Source organism: Miniopterus schreibersii, assembly GCF_964146895.1.
Source record: "Miniopterus schreibersii genome assembly, chromosome: 2".
Lineage (NCBI taxonomy): Eukaryota > Metazoa > Chordata > Mammalia > Chiroptera > Miniopteridae > Miniopterus > Miniopterus schreibersii.
This window is the reverse complement of record NC_138102.1, coordinates 82,758,577-82,780,604: the sequence shown is the minus strand read 5'-3', so window position 1 is coordinate 82,780,604 and position 22,028 is coordinate 82,758,577. Positions and strand designations below refer to the sequence as shown.

The window sequence follows — 22,028 nt, the reverse complement described above, 5'->3', positions numbered from 1 at the left end:
TTTCAAGATTGTTTTGGCTGTTCAGAGAACCTTAAAATTGCATACGAATTTGAGGATGAGATTTTTTCATTTCTGCAAAAAAGAAAAAAAGGCATTAAGATCTTGATAGTGAAGGCATCAAATTTTGCCCATCACTTTGGGCACTGTTGTTATCTTAACAATATTAAGTCTTCCAGCCTATTAACATGGGATATGTTTCTGTTTATTTTGGTCATCTTTAACTTCTTTCAGCAGTGTTTGCAGTTTTCAGTGTACAAGTTTAGCACCTCCTTAATTAAATTTATTTCTAAGTATTTCAGTCTTTTTGATGATATTGTCAGTGGAATTATTTTCTTAATTTCCTTTTTGGATTGTTCATTGCTGTGTATAAAGTGCAGGTGATTTTTTTATGTTGATTTTTTGTATTCTAAAATTTTACTGAATTTGTTTATTAGTTCTAACAGTTTTTTGTGGAATCCTTATGGTTTTCTACATATAAGATTATATGTTATCTTTGCAAACAGAGATAAGTTTGTTTCTTCCTTTCCAATTTGGATACATTTTCTTTCTTTTTTTCTTTTTTTCTTTTTCCCTAATTGCTCTGGCAAAGACTTGTACTATGTCAAATAGAAATGGTAAAAGTGAGCATCCTTGTCATCTTCTTGATCTCATGGGAAAAACGTTGAGTCTTTTACCATTAAATATGATGTTAGCTGTGAGTTTTTGATATATGGCCTTTATCATGTTGAGGAAGTTCTTTTATACTTACTCTTTTTTCTCTTACAGCCATTTCTTTTTATGTATAATTTGTGTTCAATGCAAATCAATTTTATAACATGAGAAGTTACTATGACTCAAAATATAAATACACAAACACTATGCAATCCAAAATATATGTACAGCAGGCAGATATGCAAAAAAGGAAATGTGTATTCACACACACGGTAGCTTGAAATTTGTTGGATATAGTTGTTCCCATGTAGTTTTCTAAAGGGTGGGGGAAAAAGTCTTTGGTTATCAAGCCTACTATGGCCATATTAGATACTGAAACATTGAAGTATCAGTGTTTGGTCATGCAAGTAAGACTCTAGGCAGTGTTTAAAGTTTTCTGTGCTTTGAGACATTTGTGAACATATTTATTTTCCAGAATCAAGCCCATTTTAGGCTTAGGACTAGATTCTTAATAACTAAAAATATTGATTGATAACAGAAAGTGTTTCAAATGCAGCTATTCTGATTAACAGAGTTTTTAAAAAGTATTTACAGAAAGACTATAAAAGTTTTTCTGAATTTAATGCCCATTAGCTTCCAGTCTTCACTTTCCAAATACTTGATTTACAGTTTTGGCTCCTTCACATATTTGCCATTTTAATTTCAAGATTTGTCAATTTTACCTTCAAACGGATCATTGTCTGGAACTTTAAAGGTTAATCAACATATGCAGAAATAAAGTGTTTAAAATTTGTTGAAGTCATGCACTTCTGCTCACTTGAATCAGTTTAAATGAATCTGGTATTCTTGTTGGATAGGAATAGGTGATAAGTATATAAGCAAAATTTACTCATTATACTTGGATTTGGGATAAATTCCAATCCACCCCTGGCACATTGTCAATTACAAACACAAAACATCAAATGCAATGTCAAATCTAAAGCCTCAGGGAAAGAGTTCAGTTCACATGAGAACAGTGACAGCTTAACTTTAAAACTTTATCTAGAGTATATCAGCATTAAATTAGTACTTTGATAAAGTACATTGAGGATTTACAGCAACACCTGGAAGTTCCTTCTAATGCACATGTAAATAAAATCATCAAGCTCTTTATATTACATGTTTTATGGCCTTATGGATTTAATGAACCAAATGAAAAGTGAGTCTCTGTTCCACTTCCCATCCTTTATCTTTAGATATGATAGACTCTATTCTTATTTTCAAGGTAGAAGTTTGTGTCCACCCTTCTTAAACCTTCACATTTAAGAAAATTATATTTTAACTAATTTTGGGTGTTGTCTCTCTTCATCTTGTACATGAAACTCCAGGAAATTTAGATGGCATTTATCATCTAGTCAAACCCTTCACATGATTTTCAAAGCAATCAAATTTAAGGTCCTCAGATTTTTCTATGTCAATCAAATAAGGTGTGGAATTAGCAGATTTGATTAAAGCCTGTTTTATCCTTGCCACACTGGACATCTAGATGCCATTTGGATTGGGTTTAGAAGATGGAGAATTATAGGTGTTTCTTGGCTTGAGTCTCTTAACAGTAGAGATGTAGAAGGGAAAGAAAGATCATAAAGAGACTGGCTATTGACCGCAGAGCACTGCCACTTACCTTGGTGGTGGCATTTCATGGATTTGGGATAGCCAAGGTATTCTGTGAAGAAATACTTAATTAAAGTGTTACAACAGTTGTTTAGTTTGAATACATCTAACTAAAGATTTATTAGAGCAGTGCCAGAAGCAGCAGCCCAGTCCAAATCTGGTCACCAATGTTCTGCCATTGTCTGCTCTATTGGTGCACAGCGAGTCTCCCTGAGTGTGCTGGGTATGTGGAGAACCACTGGCTCAGGGTGGGTACAGGCAAGGAATTTCCAAAATTTATTGAGTGTTTTTAACATGAAAGTATATTGAATTTTGATAAGTGCTTTTCAGCATAGTTGAGGTGGTCATGTGTTTTTTCCCCTTCTCATTCTATTATTGTATATTACACTGATTTATTTTTTGTATGATCAACCATCATTGCCTTCCTGGAATAAACCCCACTTATCCATGGTGTATAATCCTATAATATGCTATGAATTAGATTTAGTACTACTTTGTTGAGGATAATTTTTGCATCTATATTTAGAAGGGATCTTGATCTGTAATTTTCTTTTCTTGTAGTGCCTTTATCTGACTTTGGTGTCAGAGTAATGTTGGCCTTGTACAATGAGTTAGGAAGTGTTCTCTTTTCATATTTTGGAGCAGTTTGAGAAGGAATGGTGTTAATTTAAAAAAAAAGAAAATTGGTGGAAATCACCAGTGAAGCCATCTAGTCCTGGGTTTTTCTTTGTTAGGAGCTTTTTGGTTACTGATTCCATCTCTTTGTTATGGTGTATTTTGCTTTTCTATTTCTTCTTGTGTCAGTTTTGTTGGTTCATGTATTTCTAGAACTTGTTCATCCCTTCTAGTTTATCCAATGTGTTGGTGCACAGTTTTTGTAGTATTTTTCTAATTCTTTTAATTTCTATAAAGTTAGTAGCAATGTCCATTCTTTTATATCTGATTTTTAGCAATTTGAATCTTCTACCTTTTTTCTTAGTCAATCTGAAATTTTTATTCTTTTCAAAGAACCAACTTTTGGTTTTATTAATTCTATCATGTTTCTATTCTATATTTTATTTGTTTCTGCTCTAATCCTTATTACTTCCTCCCTGCTCTTTTTCTAATGTCTTAAAGTTGAAGGTTAGGTTATTTTTATTTTTTGTTAATATATTTTTATTGATTTCAGAGAGAGGAAGGGAGAGGGAGAGAGAGAGAGAAACATCAATGATGAGAGAGATTCATTGATCAGCTGCCTCCTGCATACTCCCCACTGGGGGGATCAATTCCAGAACCCTGACATGTGCTCTGACCAGGAATTGAACTGAGATCTCCTGGATCATAGGTTGATGCTCAACCACTTAGCCACACTGGCCGGGCTAAAGATTAGATTATTGACTTATAGCATCTCCTGCTATACATTTTCTTCTAAACACTACTTTTGCTGTTTTCCAGGAGTTTTGGTATATGTTTTTATTTTCATTCATCTCAAAGTATTTTCTAATTCCCTTTGTAATTTCTTCTTAGACCTATTGGTTATTTAAAAGTATATTATCTAATTTCTGCATATTTGTGAATTTTCCAGTTGTCCTTCTATTAATGATTTTTGGTTTAATTCTATTGTGATTAGAAAAGATGCTCTGATTTCAGTCTTCTTAAATTTATTGAGACTTGTTTTGTGACCTAACATATGGTCTCTCCTGGAGAATATTCCCCATGCACTTGAGAAGAATGCGTAGTGTGCTGTCGTTGAGTACTTATTAGTCTTAGAATAGAAACCAAACTCCTCACTACTGTTTATAAATCCCTACATGAACTGACCCTGACCAGCTTCTGTGACATCATCTCTCCCATTCTTCTCTTAGTTCTTGCCCAGGAAATATACTTATTTCCTGACACTTGTTAATTTAATATTTTAGTGTAATAACACTGAATATATGACTGACTTGTTAATGAACCTAATGCTGTAGTGTAATAACAATATCGTATCTTTTGATGGCATGCGGAACAATTCCTATGTATCTTTGAGAAAAGTTTAAAAATATGCGGGTAAAGCTTGTGCATAAATGTTCATAGCAGCACTGTTCACAACAGCCCAAAGCTGGAGACAACCCAAATGTCCATCATCTGATGAATGGATAAACAAAATGAGGTACAAGTTTCTCCCATTACCCAAAAGTAGAACATTCCTATGAAACCTTTTGTAAGCCAAAATGGCATAGAGCTAAGAAACAGTTACTTTAGGACACATCTTGCTAACAGATGCACAAAATAAGTTGAGATAAAGCACAGATGCTCACACAGTTCAAAGCTCTGGTGGTTCAATGCTGAGATGTTAAGTGCAGTTCCCGGGAAAGAGCTTAGAGGGGCCACTGTTTTTTATTTATTTATTTAGTTAGTTAGTTAGTTAGTTAGTTAGTCACTTATTCACTTATTTATTTATATATATATTTATTATCTGTTTTTATTGACTTTAGAGAGAGAGAAAGGGAGAGGGAGAGAGACATCGATGAGAGAGAGCCATCGACTGCCTGCCTCCTGTCTCCCCCCCCTTAGTGGGGCTTGAGCCCACAACCCAGGCATGTGCCCTGACTGGGAATCAAACCAGTGACCTCTCAGTACAGGGGACAGTGCTCAACCAGCTGAGCCACATCAGCCAGGGAAGGTGCACTCTTGACAATCCAGGTGCTGCTCCTATATGAGGCACTGCAAAACAAATGCTGAATGCTATTTTTGCCTTTCACCTTTTTTTCATAAAAACAAAAATGCTCTTTGGGTTTCTTTTGGTTACCAAAAACAGATACTAATTCAGGTCTTTAGTAAAATGGTGTAGCGTGAGATAAATTTTCCAAAAGTGGGAGATACATGTATATCAGCCATAAAAAAAAAAAAAGAAGTTCTGATATGTGTTACAACCTGGATGAACCTTTAAAACATGATACACAATGAAAGAAGCTGGCACAAGAAGCCACATTTTATTGCATTATTTTATTCATATGAAATATCCAGAATAGGAAAATCCATAGAGACAGACAGCAGGTAAGTGCTTGCCAGATGTGGGAGAAGGAGGGATGGGCAGTGACTGCTTAATGGATGTGGGGTTTCCTTTGTGGGTGATGAAAATGTTCTGGAATTAGTGGTGATAGTTCACAACATTGTGAGTATACTCAATTTCACTAATGGTAAACTTTATGGTACATATTTTAACCACAATTTAAAAAATCTGTCCAGTTTATTTATCTATTAACTGTGTAAACAGAAATAGCTCATTTAGGAATAATATTTTTATCGGTTATTGAAAAACAGACCACATAGTTCTAAGACCAAAGTCTAGAATGAAAAAAAGTAAATGATATAGGCTTAATCTTCTCCATTCAACCAGTGTCAGGGTGCTTGGTATAAAGTGGATTAAAAAAGTCAAACTATTTTGTTTATTGGCAGACTCTTTTGTGGTACATCTGGAATTCATATGTTGAGTGTTACCATAGGTATTTTTGTTTAACCAGTTTAGATTAACAAGATAAAGCTTGCACAATAGAACTATATATTTCCCTCAATAAGACTGCAAGGAGTTTTTTATTAATAATTGTTTTAATTAAAGAACATGGCTAGAGGTAGATTCATTAGGTTTTAGTTTTGTTAAACATTTATTTGACATGGGCTTTTGTTGGTGATATTGGTGGTGGAAAAGCACAGAAAGCGATGGGTTGAATTGTAGTTTTCTTGAAACAAATATAAAAGTCAAAGATAAAATATTTTACTGAAAATTATTAGAAAACGTCTCACTTGTATGTTTATAGTCCAGAACTAATTGTTAATTGAATTGCATGTGCCAAAATAGGGTCATCAATGAGTCAAAATACTCGCATTTCCAATTTTGTTGGTGTTTCCAAAGTGATACGTGATATGTGATACAGCAAGAAATCTGATGTATTGTCTTCATGTGCTAAACTCACTGATGAAAACACAAGACATTAGTGAAATTTCAAAAGTGGAAGTCCAGACAGAAATCATAATTAGTTCGTTTACAACTTGTTCTTCTCTACTATGTTATTTGATACTCATCTAATTATACTACATTGACCATAAAAATAACATTTAAAAAAGAAATTTTAAAAGTCATATGTTATTTTTTCTTTGCAATAAAATGCAATAGCCTCTTAAACCTTGGGAGTAAGACAGGTTGAAATTATAAAGCTATATGTGTTTTAAATTAGGTCAAATTATATATGTTAACTAATTAACTAGAGTTTACTGGCCTGTACAAAATTTGAACCAATAATTGTTCACACTTCAGTATATTTTTTGCTCTAAGTGGTTGGAAAGAGCATAACATAATTTATGGGGTGGGGGAGAGCATAAGTTTTGGAGTCATACAAACCAAGATCAAATCTAGATCCAAATACCTGATGGCTTTTTGAAATGAAAAAAGTATTTATAGATATGTATAAATTTCTTCATCTATAAAACCTTTACCATAAGGGATTACTGTGACATTTTCAAAGTGAGTATGTAAGGACTGGCCCACTCCAGATGTTTGGTATATGGTAGCTGTCATTGTATCGATGATCATTTGGATAACTTCCCACAAAAAAATGATTTTAGGCTCCTGCTGCTAACAGTTCTCTAGATACTCATGTCATTTTAGTCACACTTCTGAATAGTTTTAATGGGAAAAGGGTACATATAAAGATAGGATTAATATGCCTAATTTGATAAAATGATAAGTGCTTACTTGTTCCCTTATCCAATACGCTTAATAATCAGTTTCTGAAATTTACAGCAAAGTAGCATTCTATGGAAGATGCGATTCATCTCCAGAAGGTCACCCCTTTTCTAGGTTCTTTGGTAATTAATTATAAATCTGCCGTCACTACATATGCATTGTTACCTAAGATTATACATTTGGCATATAATAATTAAAATAAGATCCCTTTGTGATGAATCCATAAGATGCTAATTAAAATTTCCTGAAGAAGGCTAAATTTTTGTTTAGTATTCATTCCAAGATTATAGTCAGTAATCTTCAAGGTTTATGTATTGATAGATCTGAGCAACCCTTGTTCTTTCATCCATAGTCAAATGAACATTATATAAAATAAGTGCATGCAAATGAACCTGTTATTTGCCTCAGGTTATTTGCATTTGTACTGTCCTACAAAGCCAAAGATGGAAGAACAGAAGACAGACATGTTTTTGGCATAATTTTATCTTTAAAAATTTTTTTAATTAAATGTATTGGGGAGACATTGGTTAATAAAATTATATAGGTTTTAAGTATACAATTCTGTAATACATCATCTGTATGTTGCATTGTGTGTTTACCACCCAAAGTCAAATTGCATAATCTCATCTGATTGTTTGGACAAGTCCCCATTAAATAAATTTGTTGGAATATTTAGGGTATTCAAGTTTCTTTCACAAACATTCATTTATTTCATCATTTATCAAATACTTATCAGTCACCAGCTGTGTGCCAGGAAATCTTGTAGTTATTAGAAGTACAATGTTGAACAAAACTGTCCCAGATCCTTTCCTTTGTGGAACCTATATTTTAGTGAGGGGTTTAATTGGTTAGAGCAAAGGCGAGGCTGCTGTAGCAAGGAAGCCCCAAAATATTATCGCCTCGGTAAGGAAGATGTTCCTCTCTCTGTGACAGCCAGTGCATTCAGCCTGGTGGAGCAACTCTGCATCATTCAGAGGCCCAGCTTCCTTCCCCCTGTTGCTTTGCCAGCCTTTGGATATCTTCCTCATCTGTAGAATCAAGCCCGGGCTGCTGCTACACCGAGCTTCCATCCCACAGTGAAGGGGAAGTCTGAGGCAAGCAATTTGTACCTAAATTGGAGATGACACAGGTGCTACACAAATCACTTCTGCTCATTGCCCCATCCTCACCATTCTCCATTGACTCTAATTTGGACATATTATCATACCTAGCTGCAAAGGAGGCTGGAAAGTGTGAGCTCTTGCTGGGCCCAGCTTAAACACAAACCAGGTGGATGTGTTGGGGAAGCAGGATGGATTCTATTATTCCCACCAATGACAAGAAGCAAACAAGTTAAATATACAAATGTCATATGGCAATAAGCGCAGGGAAGTGGGTAGACAGCACTGGAGAGAGAAAACGATTTTAGAGTTTGGTGGGGAAGCCTCACTGAATAGGTGACATTTGAAGAAGGACCTACAAAAGCTGAAAGAGCAGCAGCCCAGAGAATAACATTGCAGGAAGAGGTAATGACAGGTTTCAAAAATTTGTGGGAGGACTGGGGGATTGGGAAGATAGGAAGAGAGTGGGTCATGATTGTAATGGAGAACTCATTTTTTGGATGTGTTGACTTTAAGACACATCTCTGTACAAGTGGAAATATTAAATAGACTGTTGGATATATGAATCTCGTGTTCAGGAAAGTACCTCAAACTGGAAATATAAATTGCTGAGTAGAGAAATTTTCAGTGACCCGCCCTCCCATGGTGGATCTTGGTGTCTGCATAACTACTGTTTAAGCTTCCCTGTGAAGAAACTGAGATTTGGCGGTAAAAAGTCTTGTTCATGGCCAGAGTGGAAAGGGGTGAGAGCCACGTTTTGGAGACCCATTTCCTTCCTCCCAAGCCAGCCCTTCCTGAACAGGGCCCTTTGTTAGGAGTATACTCTGGGGAGAAGGGCCTTTTGTTCAACAGGTTTTTAAACATATTCTGCTAGATTGCCCAGCTAGTTCAGTCGGTAGACCATGAGTCTTAAACATAGCCTGCTGGGAAGTTGGAGTGGTTAAACATGTAGGGAGATCAATAAAAAGCAGAGCTATGGTTACACAAAGGAGGGGGCCCTGGGAACCTAGGCAGAGTACACTGATGAGCCTGACACTTCCAGCAGCCGTCTTTGCAAATCCTTTCCTTCTCTTTCTCTCTAATCGGCCCTTTCCAGATTCAGTCACCTCCATAAGGTTTCCTCTCCTCCCCACCTCAGTGGCACTCCATCCCGGCAAGCCTCCTCATGGCAGCTCATTATGTGACACTGAAACCCGCACGGAGGCAGAGGGGCACCTGTTCTCAGGCACATGTGAACAGGTCTGCTGTCCTGCCATCTTTCTGTGGCCTGGCTGGTGTCTCCCTACAGATTTGAACATGTTCTTCACAAAAACAGACTTGAGCCACATTTCGCTTATTGTTATCTCTCAGAATATTTTACTCTCTTAAAAGCTACACGCGTCCATGGAACCACTGCTCCACTGGAAAGGATCAGAAGCCTGATTTCAACTCTCAAGCAGTCTCCACTTCGTTGTGTAACCTTGAGCAAGTCACTCAAAATCTTGTTTTTCTCATTTACCAAATGAGAGTCAGCAATAACTGTCAGCACTTTGCCGGGCTGGTAGGAAGGTGAAATCAACGAAGGTGTGTGAGCAATGTCCAGGTGTATGAAAGCACACAGGTGTTTACATTTCAGTCAGCCATGTGGCCTGCAAGTGAGCTCCTCTTCTAAGACTTTTCCATGACTAGCAGAGTCCAATAACACAGGTCTCTTCAATATATGTGTCTCTCCAGCTACCTTCCAAACCTCTTTAGGGAGGTGAGATGTAAGGAAAGCATCTCTGCTATTTGGATTTCGATCACAATCCAAAGAGTAAAAGTAGACTTTACCCTTGCCAAAACAACACTTGCCAAACTTTGCTGGTGACCTCTTTTTTTCTTTTCTTCTATTCAGATTCTCATTCAAGGTATTGAATGACTTGTAGGATGTCTTATGTATAATAGATACTCAGTACCTCATTGTTCAGTTGAGCTGAACTACGGAAATGTATAATATGAACTTGAACCTATGTCATGTATGTAATGTGATGCAAAGTGTAAGCTAAGAAAACAGTTCTCACTGAAGTAAATTGCCAAAGGGTAGTGCTAAAATTATGGTGGAATTTAATAACTTAATTGGTTAGGGTAAGAGATGCCTTTGTATTACAGAAATGTTAAAACTTTCCAAAAAATGTGAATATTCCTATTCCCAATTCTTCACAAGTGCGGTCAGCATCCTAATAAAGTTTGGGGGAAATTCCTTGCCGACATTCAGTGTGCTTGGTGAACTATGGACAAGGAATTTAGTCAAAGCATGTGGGTTGGAAGAATCTTTAATCTCAATATCATTACAGTGGCCACAGGTCAGCAAAACAATATTTCTTAGTTTGTAGCAGGTAAATCTTTTTCTGAGGAGTCCTCAGCATCTCAATTAACCGGAACTTAATAGGGTGTAGAATCCACCTCGTATAATTAGTATCAATCTCCTCCTCCACCTTTTCTTTTTATTTTAAAATTATTTATTTATTTATTTATTTATTTATTTATTTATTTATTTATTTATTTATTTTTCTTTATCTTTATTGTTGAGACCATTACAGATATCCCCTTTTTAACCCCACTGATCCCCTACCCCCCACATCAGTTCCACCCCCAGGCCCTCCCCACACCAATGTCCGCGTCCAGGGATATGCCCATAAACATACAAGTTCCCTGATATCTCTCCCCCAGCCACACCCCCCTCCCGCCTTCCCTCTGAGATCCCTCAGTTTGTTCCATGCTTCTATGTCTCTGGATTTACTTTGTTCATGTTTATTTTGTTTATTATATTCCACATATAAGTGAGATCATGTGGTACTTGCCTTTCTCTGACTGGCTTATTTCACTTAGCATAATACTTTCTAGTTCCCTCCATGCTGTGCCAAAGGATAAAAGATCCTTCTTTTTTACAACTGCATAGTATTCCATGGTGTAAATGTGCCACAGTTTTTTTGTCCATTCATCTACTGATGGGCATTTGGGCTGTTTCCAAATCTTAGCTATTGTAAATTACTCTGCTATGAACATAGGGGTGCATAAGTTCTTTGTTATTGGTGTTTGGGGTTCCTTAGGATATATTCCTAGAAGTAGGATCACTGGGTCAAATGGCAGGTCAATTTTTAATCTTTTGAGGAAACTCCATACTGCTTTCCACAGTGGCTGCACCAGTCTACATTCCTACCAGCAGTGTACTAGGGTACCCTTTTCTCCACCCCCTCGTGAGCACTTGTAGTTCGTTGACTCGTTGATGGTAGCCATTCTGACAAGTGTGAAGTGATACCTCATTGTGGTTTTAACTTGCATCTCTGATGATTAGCGACGTTGAGCATATTTTCATATGTCTCTTACCCATTTGTATGTCCTCTTTGGAGAAGTGCCTGTTTAGGTCCTTTGCCCATTTTTTTAATTTGATTGTTTGCCTTCCTTTTGTTAAGTTGTGTAAGTTCCTTATATATTTTAGATATTAACCCTTTATCAGATGTGTCGTTGGCAAATATGTTCTCCCATACAGTGGGCTCCCTTTCATTTTGTTGGTGGTTTCTTTTGCTCTGTAGAAGCTTTTTATTTTGATGCAATTCCATTTGTTTATTTTCTCCTTAGTTTCTCTTGCCCTCGGAGATGTATCAGCAAACATATTGCTGTGAGAGATGTCTGCGATTTTACTGCCTATGTTTTCCTCTAGGATTTTTATGGTTTCAGGTCTTACATTTAAATCTTTTATCCATTTTGAATTTACTTTTGTGTGTGGTGTAAGTTGGGGGTCTAGTTTCATTTTTTTGCATGTACCTGTCCAATTTTTCCAACACCATTTATTGAAAAGACTGTCTTTACTCCATTGTATGTTCTTGCTTCCTTTATCAAATATTAATTGACCGTAATGGCATAGGTCAATTTCTGGGTCTCTCTTCTGTTCCACTGATCGATATGCCTGTTCTTTTGCCAGTACCAGGCTATTTTGATTACAGTGGCTTTGTAGTATAACTTGTTATCTGGTATTGTGATCCCTCCAACTTTGTTCTTCTTTCTCAGGATTGCCGTGGATATTTGGGGTTCCCCCCTCCTTTTTAATAATGTTTTTTTTTTGTTCAAGTAAAAAAGAAAATGGGCTTTTAGCAGGAATTTATGTGAATGAGTTTCTAAGGTTGTTCCAAAATCAAACGATAGCCCGGCCTCCTATAGTTTCCATTCTATGTCTGTATTGCTGTATGTGACAATTGAACCTAAGAATAATGAACCCATTTCCAATAAAAAAAAAGATTATATTTGCTGTGTCATAAATGTAATATGTAAACAAGAATCAAGAACATGCTTTCCAGAGCCCAACTTCCCATGGGGACTTTCTGAGGGGGTGTCTGAGTTAACAAGGTGCCTTTTGTTATATAGGTGTCAGAAAATAAGTGGTAAAACTACTGTTTTTTCTTGTTCATCTTCAGATGTACTGCCTGTATTGAGAGAAGGGATTTATTTCCTTTAAAATGGATGTTATTATGGCAACTCTATATTATTGCAATTAAAGTATTAGTTTTCTATCATGCAAAAATATATATTAGCAAGACTTTTATGATTGGCTTGGGGGAATAAATCCTGGATCACAACCATCAAATTAAAAATAAAATGTCTCCATTTGGGGGCATTTTAGTTTGTTTGTAACTCAGAAAGAGTTCCTAATATATAAAGGCAAATAAGTTAATACATTTTAGAAAGATTTTAAACAAGAACTTACAGAACTCTAATCATTAACCTAAAATCTCTTTTAGTAGGGTTTTTCTGAATATCCAGTATTGTGTTAATTGATTACCTTAATAGTTACATGATTTAGAACTTTGATATCTTCAGCCCACATCATGTATTATATTTCACTTTGATGACAACTAGAGCTGGGTTGTTTAATGGAAAGTTTAAGATAAGGGACCTGATCTCACTCCTGTAAACCACCTTTCTCACAAACATAAATGAGATGGCAGTTTGCCACAACTTTACCATTTGGTCCACATGCATAATAGTTCTATTTCCCAAATCTCTTCCCCTTTAATGTAGCCTACTACTTTACTTGCATAGGATATAAATTCCTTGTCAGTTATCTGTTTGTCAGTGTTTGTATAGCTGTACCTGTGTTCATATGTCCTTTTGTGAATTTGTCCATTGATAAAGACTGTTTCTATTTAGATTTCATCTCTATCAGGTCAGGGATGTAATTTGTTTAACTTGATGTATGATGAACATTTAATATGTGCTATTTGATTATTACAGTATGTTTGAGAGTATAGAGTATAGCTCTAAGTGATAAAATATATTTACCATGTTCACAAATATTCTTAAAATGTGTAATTGGGTTATGATTCCTGTTTATCCAAGGCATATAGCTGATATAAATTCTGAATAAATAATTGCCCTTTCTTGTGGCAATAAGAAACTTTTCTAAGTGTGACTCAGAATAATTGAGCCTAGAATACCAAGATTCAATGTTCGAAGACGGTCATTCCTGCTATATTTATGATTCAATGATATTAACCCAAAAGGTTCTCCCTGGTTCTAGCCTCAGGGTCCTGTGCAGCCAGAGATGAGGGGAAGGTCCCAGGTAGTGAGTTGGCTTGTGCTTAGGTGCTGTGGTGCAAATTCATGGAGCAGCCTTTAATCTCTAGAGTTGCTATGTCTGTTATGATTGCCTTAGCCACATGTGGCCAGTGAGCACTTGAGATTGGCTAGTCCAAACAGAGATGTGCTATCAATGTGAAATCATGCCTGACTTTGGCATTTTTGTACAAAATAGAGAATGCAAAAGATGTCAATAATTTTTATATTGAATGCATGTTGGAATGATAATATTTGAAGATATATTGGGTTAAGAAAAATATTAATTTTACCTGTTTATTTTTTATTTTTTAACATGAATTCTAGACAACTTAAAATTGCATGAGAGGTACATGCTTCTATCAGGCAGCAAGGGTCTGGAGGAACCCTCAGCAGAGGGGAACTTGTGCTGGGTGTTGCTAAGGAGCTGAGAGCAACTGATGGGAGCAGAATGGGGCCCCACCTCAGCTCAAGGGCAGTTACTTGGAGCCAGAGAAGGCATAGTTGTCCCTCTAGTTAGGTTTTCATCTCTCAAATTCTTCTGAGGCTAGTTAAATGGGATATGATGTGACCTCACTGAATATAGATTTCTAAACTGAGTTTGTCTATTCCAGTACCCCAAAGATAAAGTGCCAACTGTGATTTTTATTGCTACAATGGCTAATGATTCTATAGCACTGGGTACAGGGCCTGTTCTAAGTGCTTTCATGATTAACCATCTCATCCTCTCACCAGCAAGGTGAGATAGGTACTATTATTAAGTAATTTGCTCAAGGTCACACATCTAGAGGTTGACCCAGGCAATAAGATCCCAGGATCTCGGCCCTTAGCCACAATGCAGTACCATCCTCTAAAACAGAATCTCTTCTTGACACTTTCTTAACACATTAGTATGCGTGCCTCTCCATAGTATAACAACAGTGTCAGTCTTTTCTCCACAATTTAGATGCTGTTCAGTTTGACAGCTAAGATTAAAAAATGTTTACTGTCTCAGAAATTGGGGGCCTAGTGTAAGGCCATGAATGATCCAACTCCTTGTTTTTCCCTAAAGTTGCCCCCCAAAAGGATACCTTAGTTCAGTCTTCTTTAAAATTTAGGTACTTTAATTCCAATTAAATAAATATGAAGTACCTACTATGTGCCAAATGCACTGCCAAGTACTGGGGGCACAGAAATAAAGATAAGAAATTCACAAATTCACAAACAGTTCTGGTCTAGGGGACCTAAAGGCACATTCCTGCAATACAGTGTTGAGGGTTGTGTGTTTAGTGTTGTGGGAACAAAGGAGTGGCACATCCACACATTTTGGGGTTCAGGGTGGAGGTGTAGTATTCAAGAAATCTTCTAAGAGGAGGGAGTGCTTGAGCCATCTTAACATACCTCCCATTGGTTTCCTGGGGTTTGATTTATATTGCATGAAGGCCATTGCTAATAATGACAGCTGAGGTCAGTGCAAGCATCTGAGTCTCTTGGGTGGCTGAGAGTACTGATTCCATTTATTTTGTTTTCAGGTACCAGCAAGGTCAACCTTGTGAAGATCCCATCCACAGCCTCCAGCCCGCGAGACACAGCCCTGGCCGCTGTTATCTGCAGCGCCTTGGCTACTGTCCTGCTGGCCCTGCTTATTCTCTGCATCATCTATTGTAAGAGACAATTTATGGAGAAGAAACCCAGCTGTAAGTTTTGACTATTTTCTGTTTCTTAGCATTGGCTACGTGCAAGTATCATCATTGTCATTAGCATGTTCCACAAGAGACTTGAGTAAGATGAGAATCAAGGAGCTGTAAAAGGGACAGAGAGCACATGAAAATAGATCTCATAGTCCTCTGTCCCAAAGAGGCACTGAGGGAGCAGGCTGATGGGTGGCACCACTTTGTGAGGACATTGAAAAGGTAGGGAAGTCCCCATGGCACTAGGCAAAAATAAAAATAGTTCTGGCAACATAAGTACTCTCCATTTTGAGCTTTCTTGACAAATTATTTCATATTTGTGCCTTCATGTAAGAAGAAATATTTTAAAATGTGAATGATAGCCTTCTTCTTTAAAAATACAAACCTAGGATGGTACTGGTCTGCATTATGATGTAAGGAAGTCCTTTTTCTAGGAAATTGCCTTTACTGACAGAACTCTCACCCCCTCCTTTAGGGTCTCTGAGAACACAGGACATTCAGTACAATGGTTCTGAACTGTCCTGTTTTGACAGACCTCAGCTCAACAAATCTCCCAGAGCGTGTTGTCAGTGCCACCAGGACTTAGCCCAGACCTGCGGTAAGTTCTGTCAGTTAAAAATCCTTTAGGGAAACTAGAGGAATGACTTTGAAGCTTCAAAGAACTGTTCCTGTCTGTCCCACAGCTAGGTTGCTCTGCTTGGTTTCCACTTAAAGCTAATCTTGTTAAACAACTATTCTCCACAGTACTTGAATGTTTAGTATATGTTGTATCACTTAAATATTAAAAAGAAAATAATCATCTCATAAAATCCTAGAAGTTTTCAGCAATTTTTTTTTAGCAAATTTGCCCCTGATGTTTTGAATCAGTTGATTAAAAACACTATCAACCTTTCGTTTTGTTTTTTAATCCTCAGCCAAGGATATTTTTTCCATTGCTTTTCAGAGAGAGTGGAAGGCAGAGAGAGGGAGGGTGGGAGAGAAAATAGCATTGATGTGAGAGAGACGGGGCGATTGGTTGCCTCCCGCATGCAAGGATGGAGCCTGCAGCTGAGGTATGTGCCTTTGGCTGGAATGGAACTCAGGACCCTTCGGTCCACAGACCAACATATAACAACTGAGCAAACCCGCTAGGGCTAAAACACTATCAACCTTTTGTAGAGTAGAAGTTTGTATCCCTTCCTGTCTGATGGATTCACACCTAACGTTCATGTATCCACCTTAATGCCTTGGATTTCTTAAGGAAAGGGAGGAGGAAACTCTATGACAGGGTTTTCCACAAACCATAATTGCCTCCTACATTATTGACAGAAATGAAAGTTTAGGGAAGTAATTCAAATGAGAATTGGTTTCTAATGTGGGCAAAAACAGGCAAAGGTAGTACCAACTTTCTTTGCAACATATTTATATTCATTAACACAAGGTTTCTACACTTACACTCCCACTCCTATCCCCACTACAATGACCTCATGTCCTCTGCAAAGTAAAATTTGATGTGGCCAGAAACTCTTTCTAGAAGCCTGCCCTAGCCTCTAGCCTCCCTCCTCTCTCCTCACTTCCCAGTTCTCTTAGCACCTTTGAAACAATACTAACAGAACCCTTTTGTCTCATTCTTTAAGTGAAATGTATCCCAAAGAGATTGACTTACCCTCTTGGCACTGTTCAGTCTTTCTTTTTAAGAAATTGCAGGGTTCAGCTTTTCAATCTAAAATCTCATATGTGGAATAAGGAGTTTTCAACATAATTATTTTCCTACTGATCATTACTGTATTCTATTTTAGGAATAAGTTTAAGAATGAAATATAGGACTTTGTGGTGTGTGGGATCTATTTTTGCTTCTGCTTTCATAGGTAATTGACTCTTAGACAGCTACCAACAGCTACTTGGTGATCCTCAAAACGCCCCAAGTGTTTCCTAGACACCCTACCGTGACATTGATACAGAATCAGAGTAAGGGGTAGTTTACTGAGAAAGGAACTCAAATTTCAAATGTAATAAAATACAGCATTGTGCAAACTCTGCCTCACCTGAACTTCTATCTGAAAAGAAAGATTAAATATATAGATAGCCTTGTTTGATATCTCCTTAACAGAACGCTGAGCTTAATCCCGCAATGCTAATGCCCAGGTTCAGTGTAGTTTTTCATGTAGATTGCTTTCTCCTTAATAATAGTTCCTTCTTCCTTTTAACTTTTTATTTTAACATATTTTCAGACTTACAAAATGTTGAAAGACTAGGACAAAGAATTTCCACATACCCTTCAACCAGATTCCCCAAATATTAACATTTATCTCATTTGACATTTAATTTATAATTTTTATCTCTCTAAGTATGGTGATTTATATATTGTATACATGTATACATATAGTATATTTTGTATATATACACACACTTTTCATATATATTAATATATATATACATTTTTTCACTTGCCATTTAAAAATCATTTGCAGATATGATGCCCCCTTACCCCTTAATATTTTGATGTTTGTTTTCTAAGAACAAGAACATTCTCATACATAACAGCAGGATTACTAAATCAGGAAATTAACATTAAGTCTATTGCTATTATATAATCTACAGAATATATTCAGATTTTTTTGCCTCAATAATGTCCTCTGTAGCAAAAGAAAATCCCAGATAATACTTTTATTTCTTTAATCTTCCTTTGTGTTTTATGACATTAATATTTTTGATTAGCACAGGCTAGTAATTTTGTAGAATGATCCCCAGTTTGGGTTTTCTGATGTTTTCTTATGACTAGATTCAGAAATACCACAGAGGTGATGTTGTGTCATTCTCAGTGCCCCATGTCAGGAGGTACATCTGTCCCATTCCTGGTCAGATTAACTAGGGTCACTTTGTTAAGGTGGTGTCTGCAAGCTTTCTCTGCTGTAAAATTGTTCTCTTTGTATGAAACCTCATAGGAGATCATTTGAGAAGTAAATATCCTGTTGCTTCCAAACTTTCACCCAGTAGTTTAGCATTCTCTGATGATTCTAACCTGAGTCAGTCATTAGTATAATAATTAACAATTGCTGGTTTTCTAATTCCATCATCCTTTCTACTTTTATTAGTTGGTTTCCTATGGTCAGAAAGAACTTCCCCTTCCCATTTATTTACTTAATGTGGACCAGTGAACCCCATTCAGTGGGTTACAATCCTTTGCTATCATTTATTTTGATGCTCAATTTTTCCTAGATCTGCCAGTGGAAGTCCCTTCAAGCTGTTTCTTGTGCCATTTTGACATGTTCCATCATTCTTTTAGCACTTTCTTGCACAAAAAGAAGTTCTAGGCTCATCTTATACTTTTCCTGATTGAGCCCTAGAACCAGCCATTTCTATAAGGAATGGCAGTGTCTTTTGCTTTTAAATAATTCTGAGAAATTCCACAGTGAGCATGACACATGTGTGTTGAGTTAATTGGTAGTGAATCCAAGTGAGTTCCCCATGGCCGTAATAGCATCTATTCAGACAGCACAAGTTGTGGCCTATTTTGAGAGAGATTCAGATGAAAATGTATCGGATGTCCCTCCTGCTGAACACTGGTTTGCAGTTGCATCTCAATATATTTTCCAAAGGGAAGTATTAGTTTCATATTATTCCCCTGTTTATAAAAGTAAAGAGAAAATGCTCATGTTAAGTTTGAATATACACAAACATGTATGTACATGTAAATATATAACTACTTTGTCTCGTTTTCCATATATATGTGTGTGTGTCTTTATATTTGCCTGTATGCTTTAGTATGTTTATGGTTTTAGAAAATTAGAATTATTTGTGTATGTATATATATAGAGAGAAGTCTAGAAGGCTGTTCACCAAATACAGTGTTTATTTCTAGATTATAGGGTTGTGGAAGATTTATTTTTAAATTTATCTAATCTCTCTATTTTTAAATTTTTTCTTCAATAAATTTAAGTGTAAAGTTCAGTGGATTAAGTATATTCACATTGTTGTGCAACCATCACCACCATTCATCTCCAGAACTTTCCCATCTTCCCAAACTGAAATTCTGTACCCACTAAATACTAACTTCCCATTGCCCCTCCCCCAGCCCCTGGCAACTGACATTCTACTTTCTGTTTCTATGAATTTGACGACTATAGGTATATCATATAAGTGGTTCATCATTTTCTAAAATTTATCTTTATTGTTGAAAGTATTACAGATGTCCCCTTTTTTCTTCAAAACAAGAAAAAAATTTAGCCTCATATTCCCTTTCCCCAAAAAGTTACCCAAAGGGGAATAGCTAAAGTTTTAAGAATGATGCTGAACTGGTATTAAAGAGAACATTCCCAGAGAAAACATTGTGCTTCATACCTCTGCTGGCTTTCCTAGGGCCTGTTCACTTGATCCCATCCTTGTGCTGTGACGACACCTGTAGCATCGACCAGGTGACTCTTGGTTGCAGGGTGCATTCCAAGGCCACACTTCAGGAGAGGTAACTGGGTATTTTTTAAGCAATATAATTTCATAACCCCTTGTGCAAATATGCAATATACTCATTTACCAATTTTCGTGTGAAACACTTGAAAATGTTTAATGAGGTCATCACTTTTTTAATATCATTAATGACATTCTGGTCATTGGAGAAAATATATGTTTGGCAAGAATTAGATAAGTCTCTCAGGGTTACTAATATCCAGTGCAACATTTTTTATTCAATTAATTTTATTTTTTATATTCATGACTTATGACACTTCTGCCATCTGCAAGTAATTTTTAACATATTATGTACTCATAGAATTTTAGAACAGTCTTCAAACTGCATGTTTTAGGCATTGTATTAAGTATAACTAGATTGATTAAAAGTAAGTATATTAATGAAGTTTTAAAGTAAATGGAAGAATTAAACTTATTGTATTAAAGCAAGTTATAACAACTAGAATTCTGACTTAATAAATTATTTCATCTAGAAAACTTAAAAGTATAGTTGGAATATTGCTTTGTAGTAGTGTTTTTTTCTCCCTATAGAACACTTAAAGGTCTTTTGAACATCTGTTCAGAAATGCAGGTCCAGTGGGGGAGACAATGCCATCTTTCTTTGGGTCCCTTTCTCAGTCTATCCGTGGCGAGTTTTCGGACGCCTGGCCTCTGATGCAAAATCCCATTTGTGGTGGCGACATCTCCTTTTGTGACTCTTATCCTGAACTCACTGGAGAAGATATTCATTCTCTCAACCCAGAAAATGAATCCTTGGATTCAAACAGCAGTCAGGATTTGGTTGGTGGCACTGTTCCAGCTCAAGCTCCTTCTGAAAACTTTACAGAAACTACTGATTTGTTTAGATACAACTCACTGACAGAACCAATGCGAACTCAGGATGCACTAACTACTAGAAGCCAGCTAGGTCAAACGAGTGGGGATATCATTAACCTAACCACTCAAACATCCCTCCAGGTAAGGCAATGACTGATTTCACTGTGGACATGGCATTGACTTTTGGAAGACCATAGGGAATGGAATTCTATTCCTATCACAATATGTGGGGAAATCTGATGCGGTTTGAAAATAACTTCTGTGTCATAGAAGAATATATGTTTATTTTTTAAATTTATCTTTATTGTTGGAAGTATTACAGATGTCCCCTTTTTCCCCCCATTGACCTCCACCCCACTCTCCCCCCTCCCCAAGCCTCCCCCACACTATTGTTCGTTCATGGGTTATACATACATATGCATATAAGTTTTGTGGTTAATTTATTCCTGCCCCCTCCCCCCCACCATTCCCTCCCTCCACTCTGAAATACATCAGCCTGTTGCATACTTCAATGTCTCTGGATCTATTTTGTTTGTCAGTTTATTGTGTTCATTAGATTTCACATACAAGTGAGATCATGTGGTACTTGTCTTTCTCTGGCTTATTTCGCTTAGCATAATACTCTCCAAGTCACTCCATGCTATCTCAAAGGGTAAGAGATCCTTCTTTTTTATAGCTGTATAGCATTCCATTGTGTAAATGTACCACAGGTTTTTAATCCATTCATCTACTGATGGGCACTTGAGCTTTTTCCAGGTCTTAGCTATTGTAAATCGTGCTGCTATGAACATAGGAAGGCATATATTTTTTCTGATTGGTGTTTCAGGATTCTTAGGATATATTCCCAGATGGGATTACTGGGTCAAATGGCAGTTCCATTTTTAATTTTTTGAGGAAACTCCACACTGTTTTCCATAGTGATTTTACCATTCTGCATTCCCAGCAACAATGTACTAGGGTTTCTTTTTCTCCACATCCTGGTCAGCACTTGCGTTTGTTGATTTATTGATGGTAGCCATTCTGGTGTGAGGTGATATCTCATTGTAGTTTTAATTTGTGTCTCTGATTAGTGATGTTGAGCATTTTTTTCATATGCCTATTGGTCATCTGATTAGTGATGTTGAGCATTTTTTTCATATGCCTATTGGTCATTAGTGATGTTGAGCATTTTTTTCATATGCCTATTGATCATCTGATTAGTGATGTTGAGCATTTTTTTCATATGCCTATTGGTCCTCTTTGAAGAAGTGTTTATTCAGGTTCCTCTGCCCATTTTTTAATTGGATTGTTTTTCTTTTGTTGAGTTATATGAGTACTTTATATATGTTGGAAATTAACCCCTTCTCAGATGTATCATTGTCAAATACGTTCTCCCGTAAAGTGGGTTCCCTTTTCATTTTGATGTTGGTTTCTTTTGCTGTGCAG

General features: G+C 36.6%; 1 protein-coding gene across 8 annotated transcripts in view; it reads left to right on the top strand.

The window, feature by feature from the left end:
- TNFRSF19 (TNF receptor superfamily member 19) overlaps positions 1 to 22,028 on the top strand; it is a 93,795-nt gene that overhangs the window by 62,812 nt on the left and 8,955 nt on the right. For all 8 annotated transcript variants that reach the window (XM_081127178.1, XM_081127182.1, XM_081127176.1 and 5 more), the window contains 4 exons: positions 15,186 to 15,350; positions 15,820 to 15,942; positions 19,683 to 19,785; positions 20,351 to 20,744. In XM_081127178.1, the coding sequence (XP_080983304.1) occupies positions 15,186 to 15,350; positions 15,820 to 15,942; positions 19,683 to 19,785; positions 20,351 to 20,744 (785 nt within the window). The remainder of the gene's footprint in view (positions 1 to 15,185; positions 15,351 to 15,819; positions 15,943 to 19,682; positions 19,786 to 20,350; positions 20,745 to 22,028) is intronic.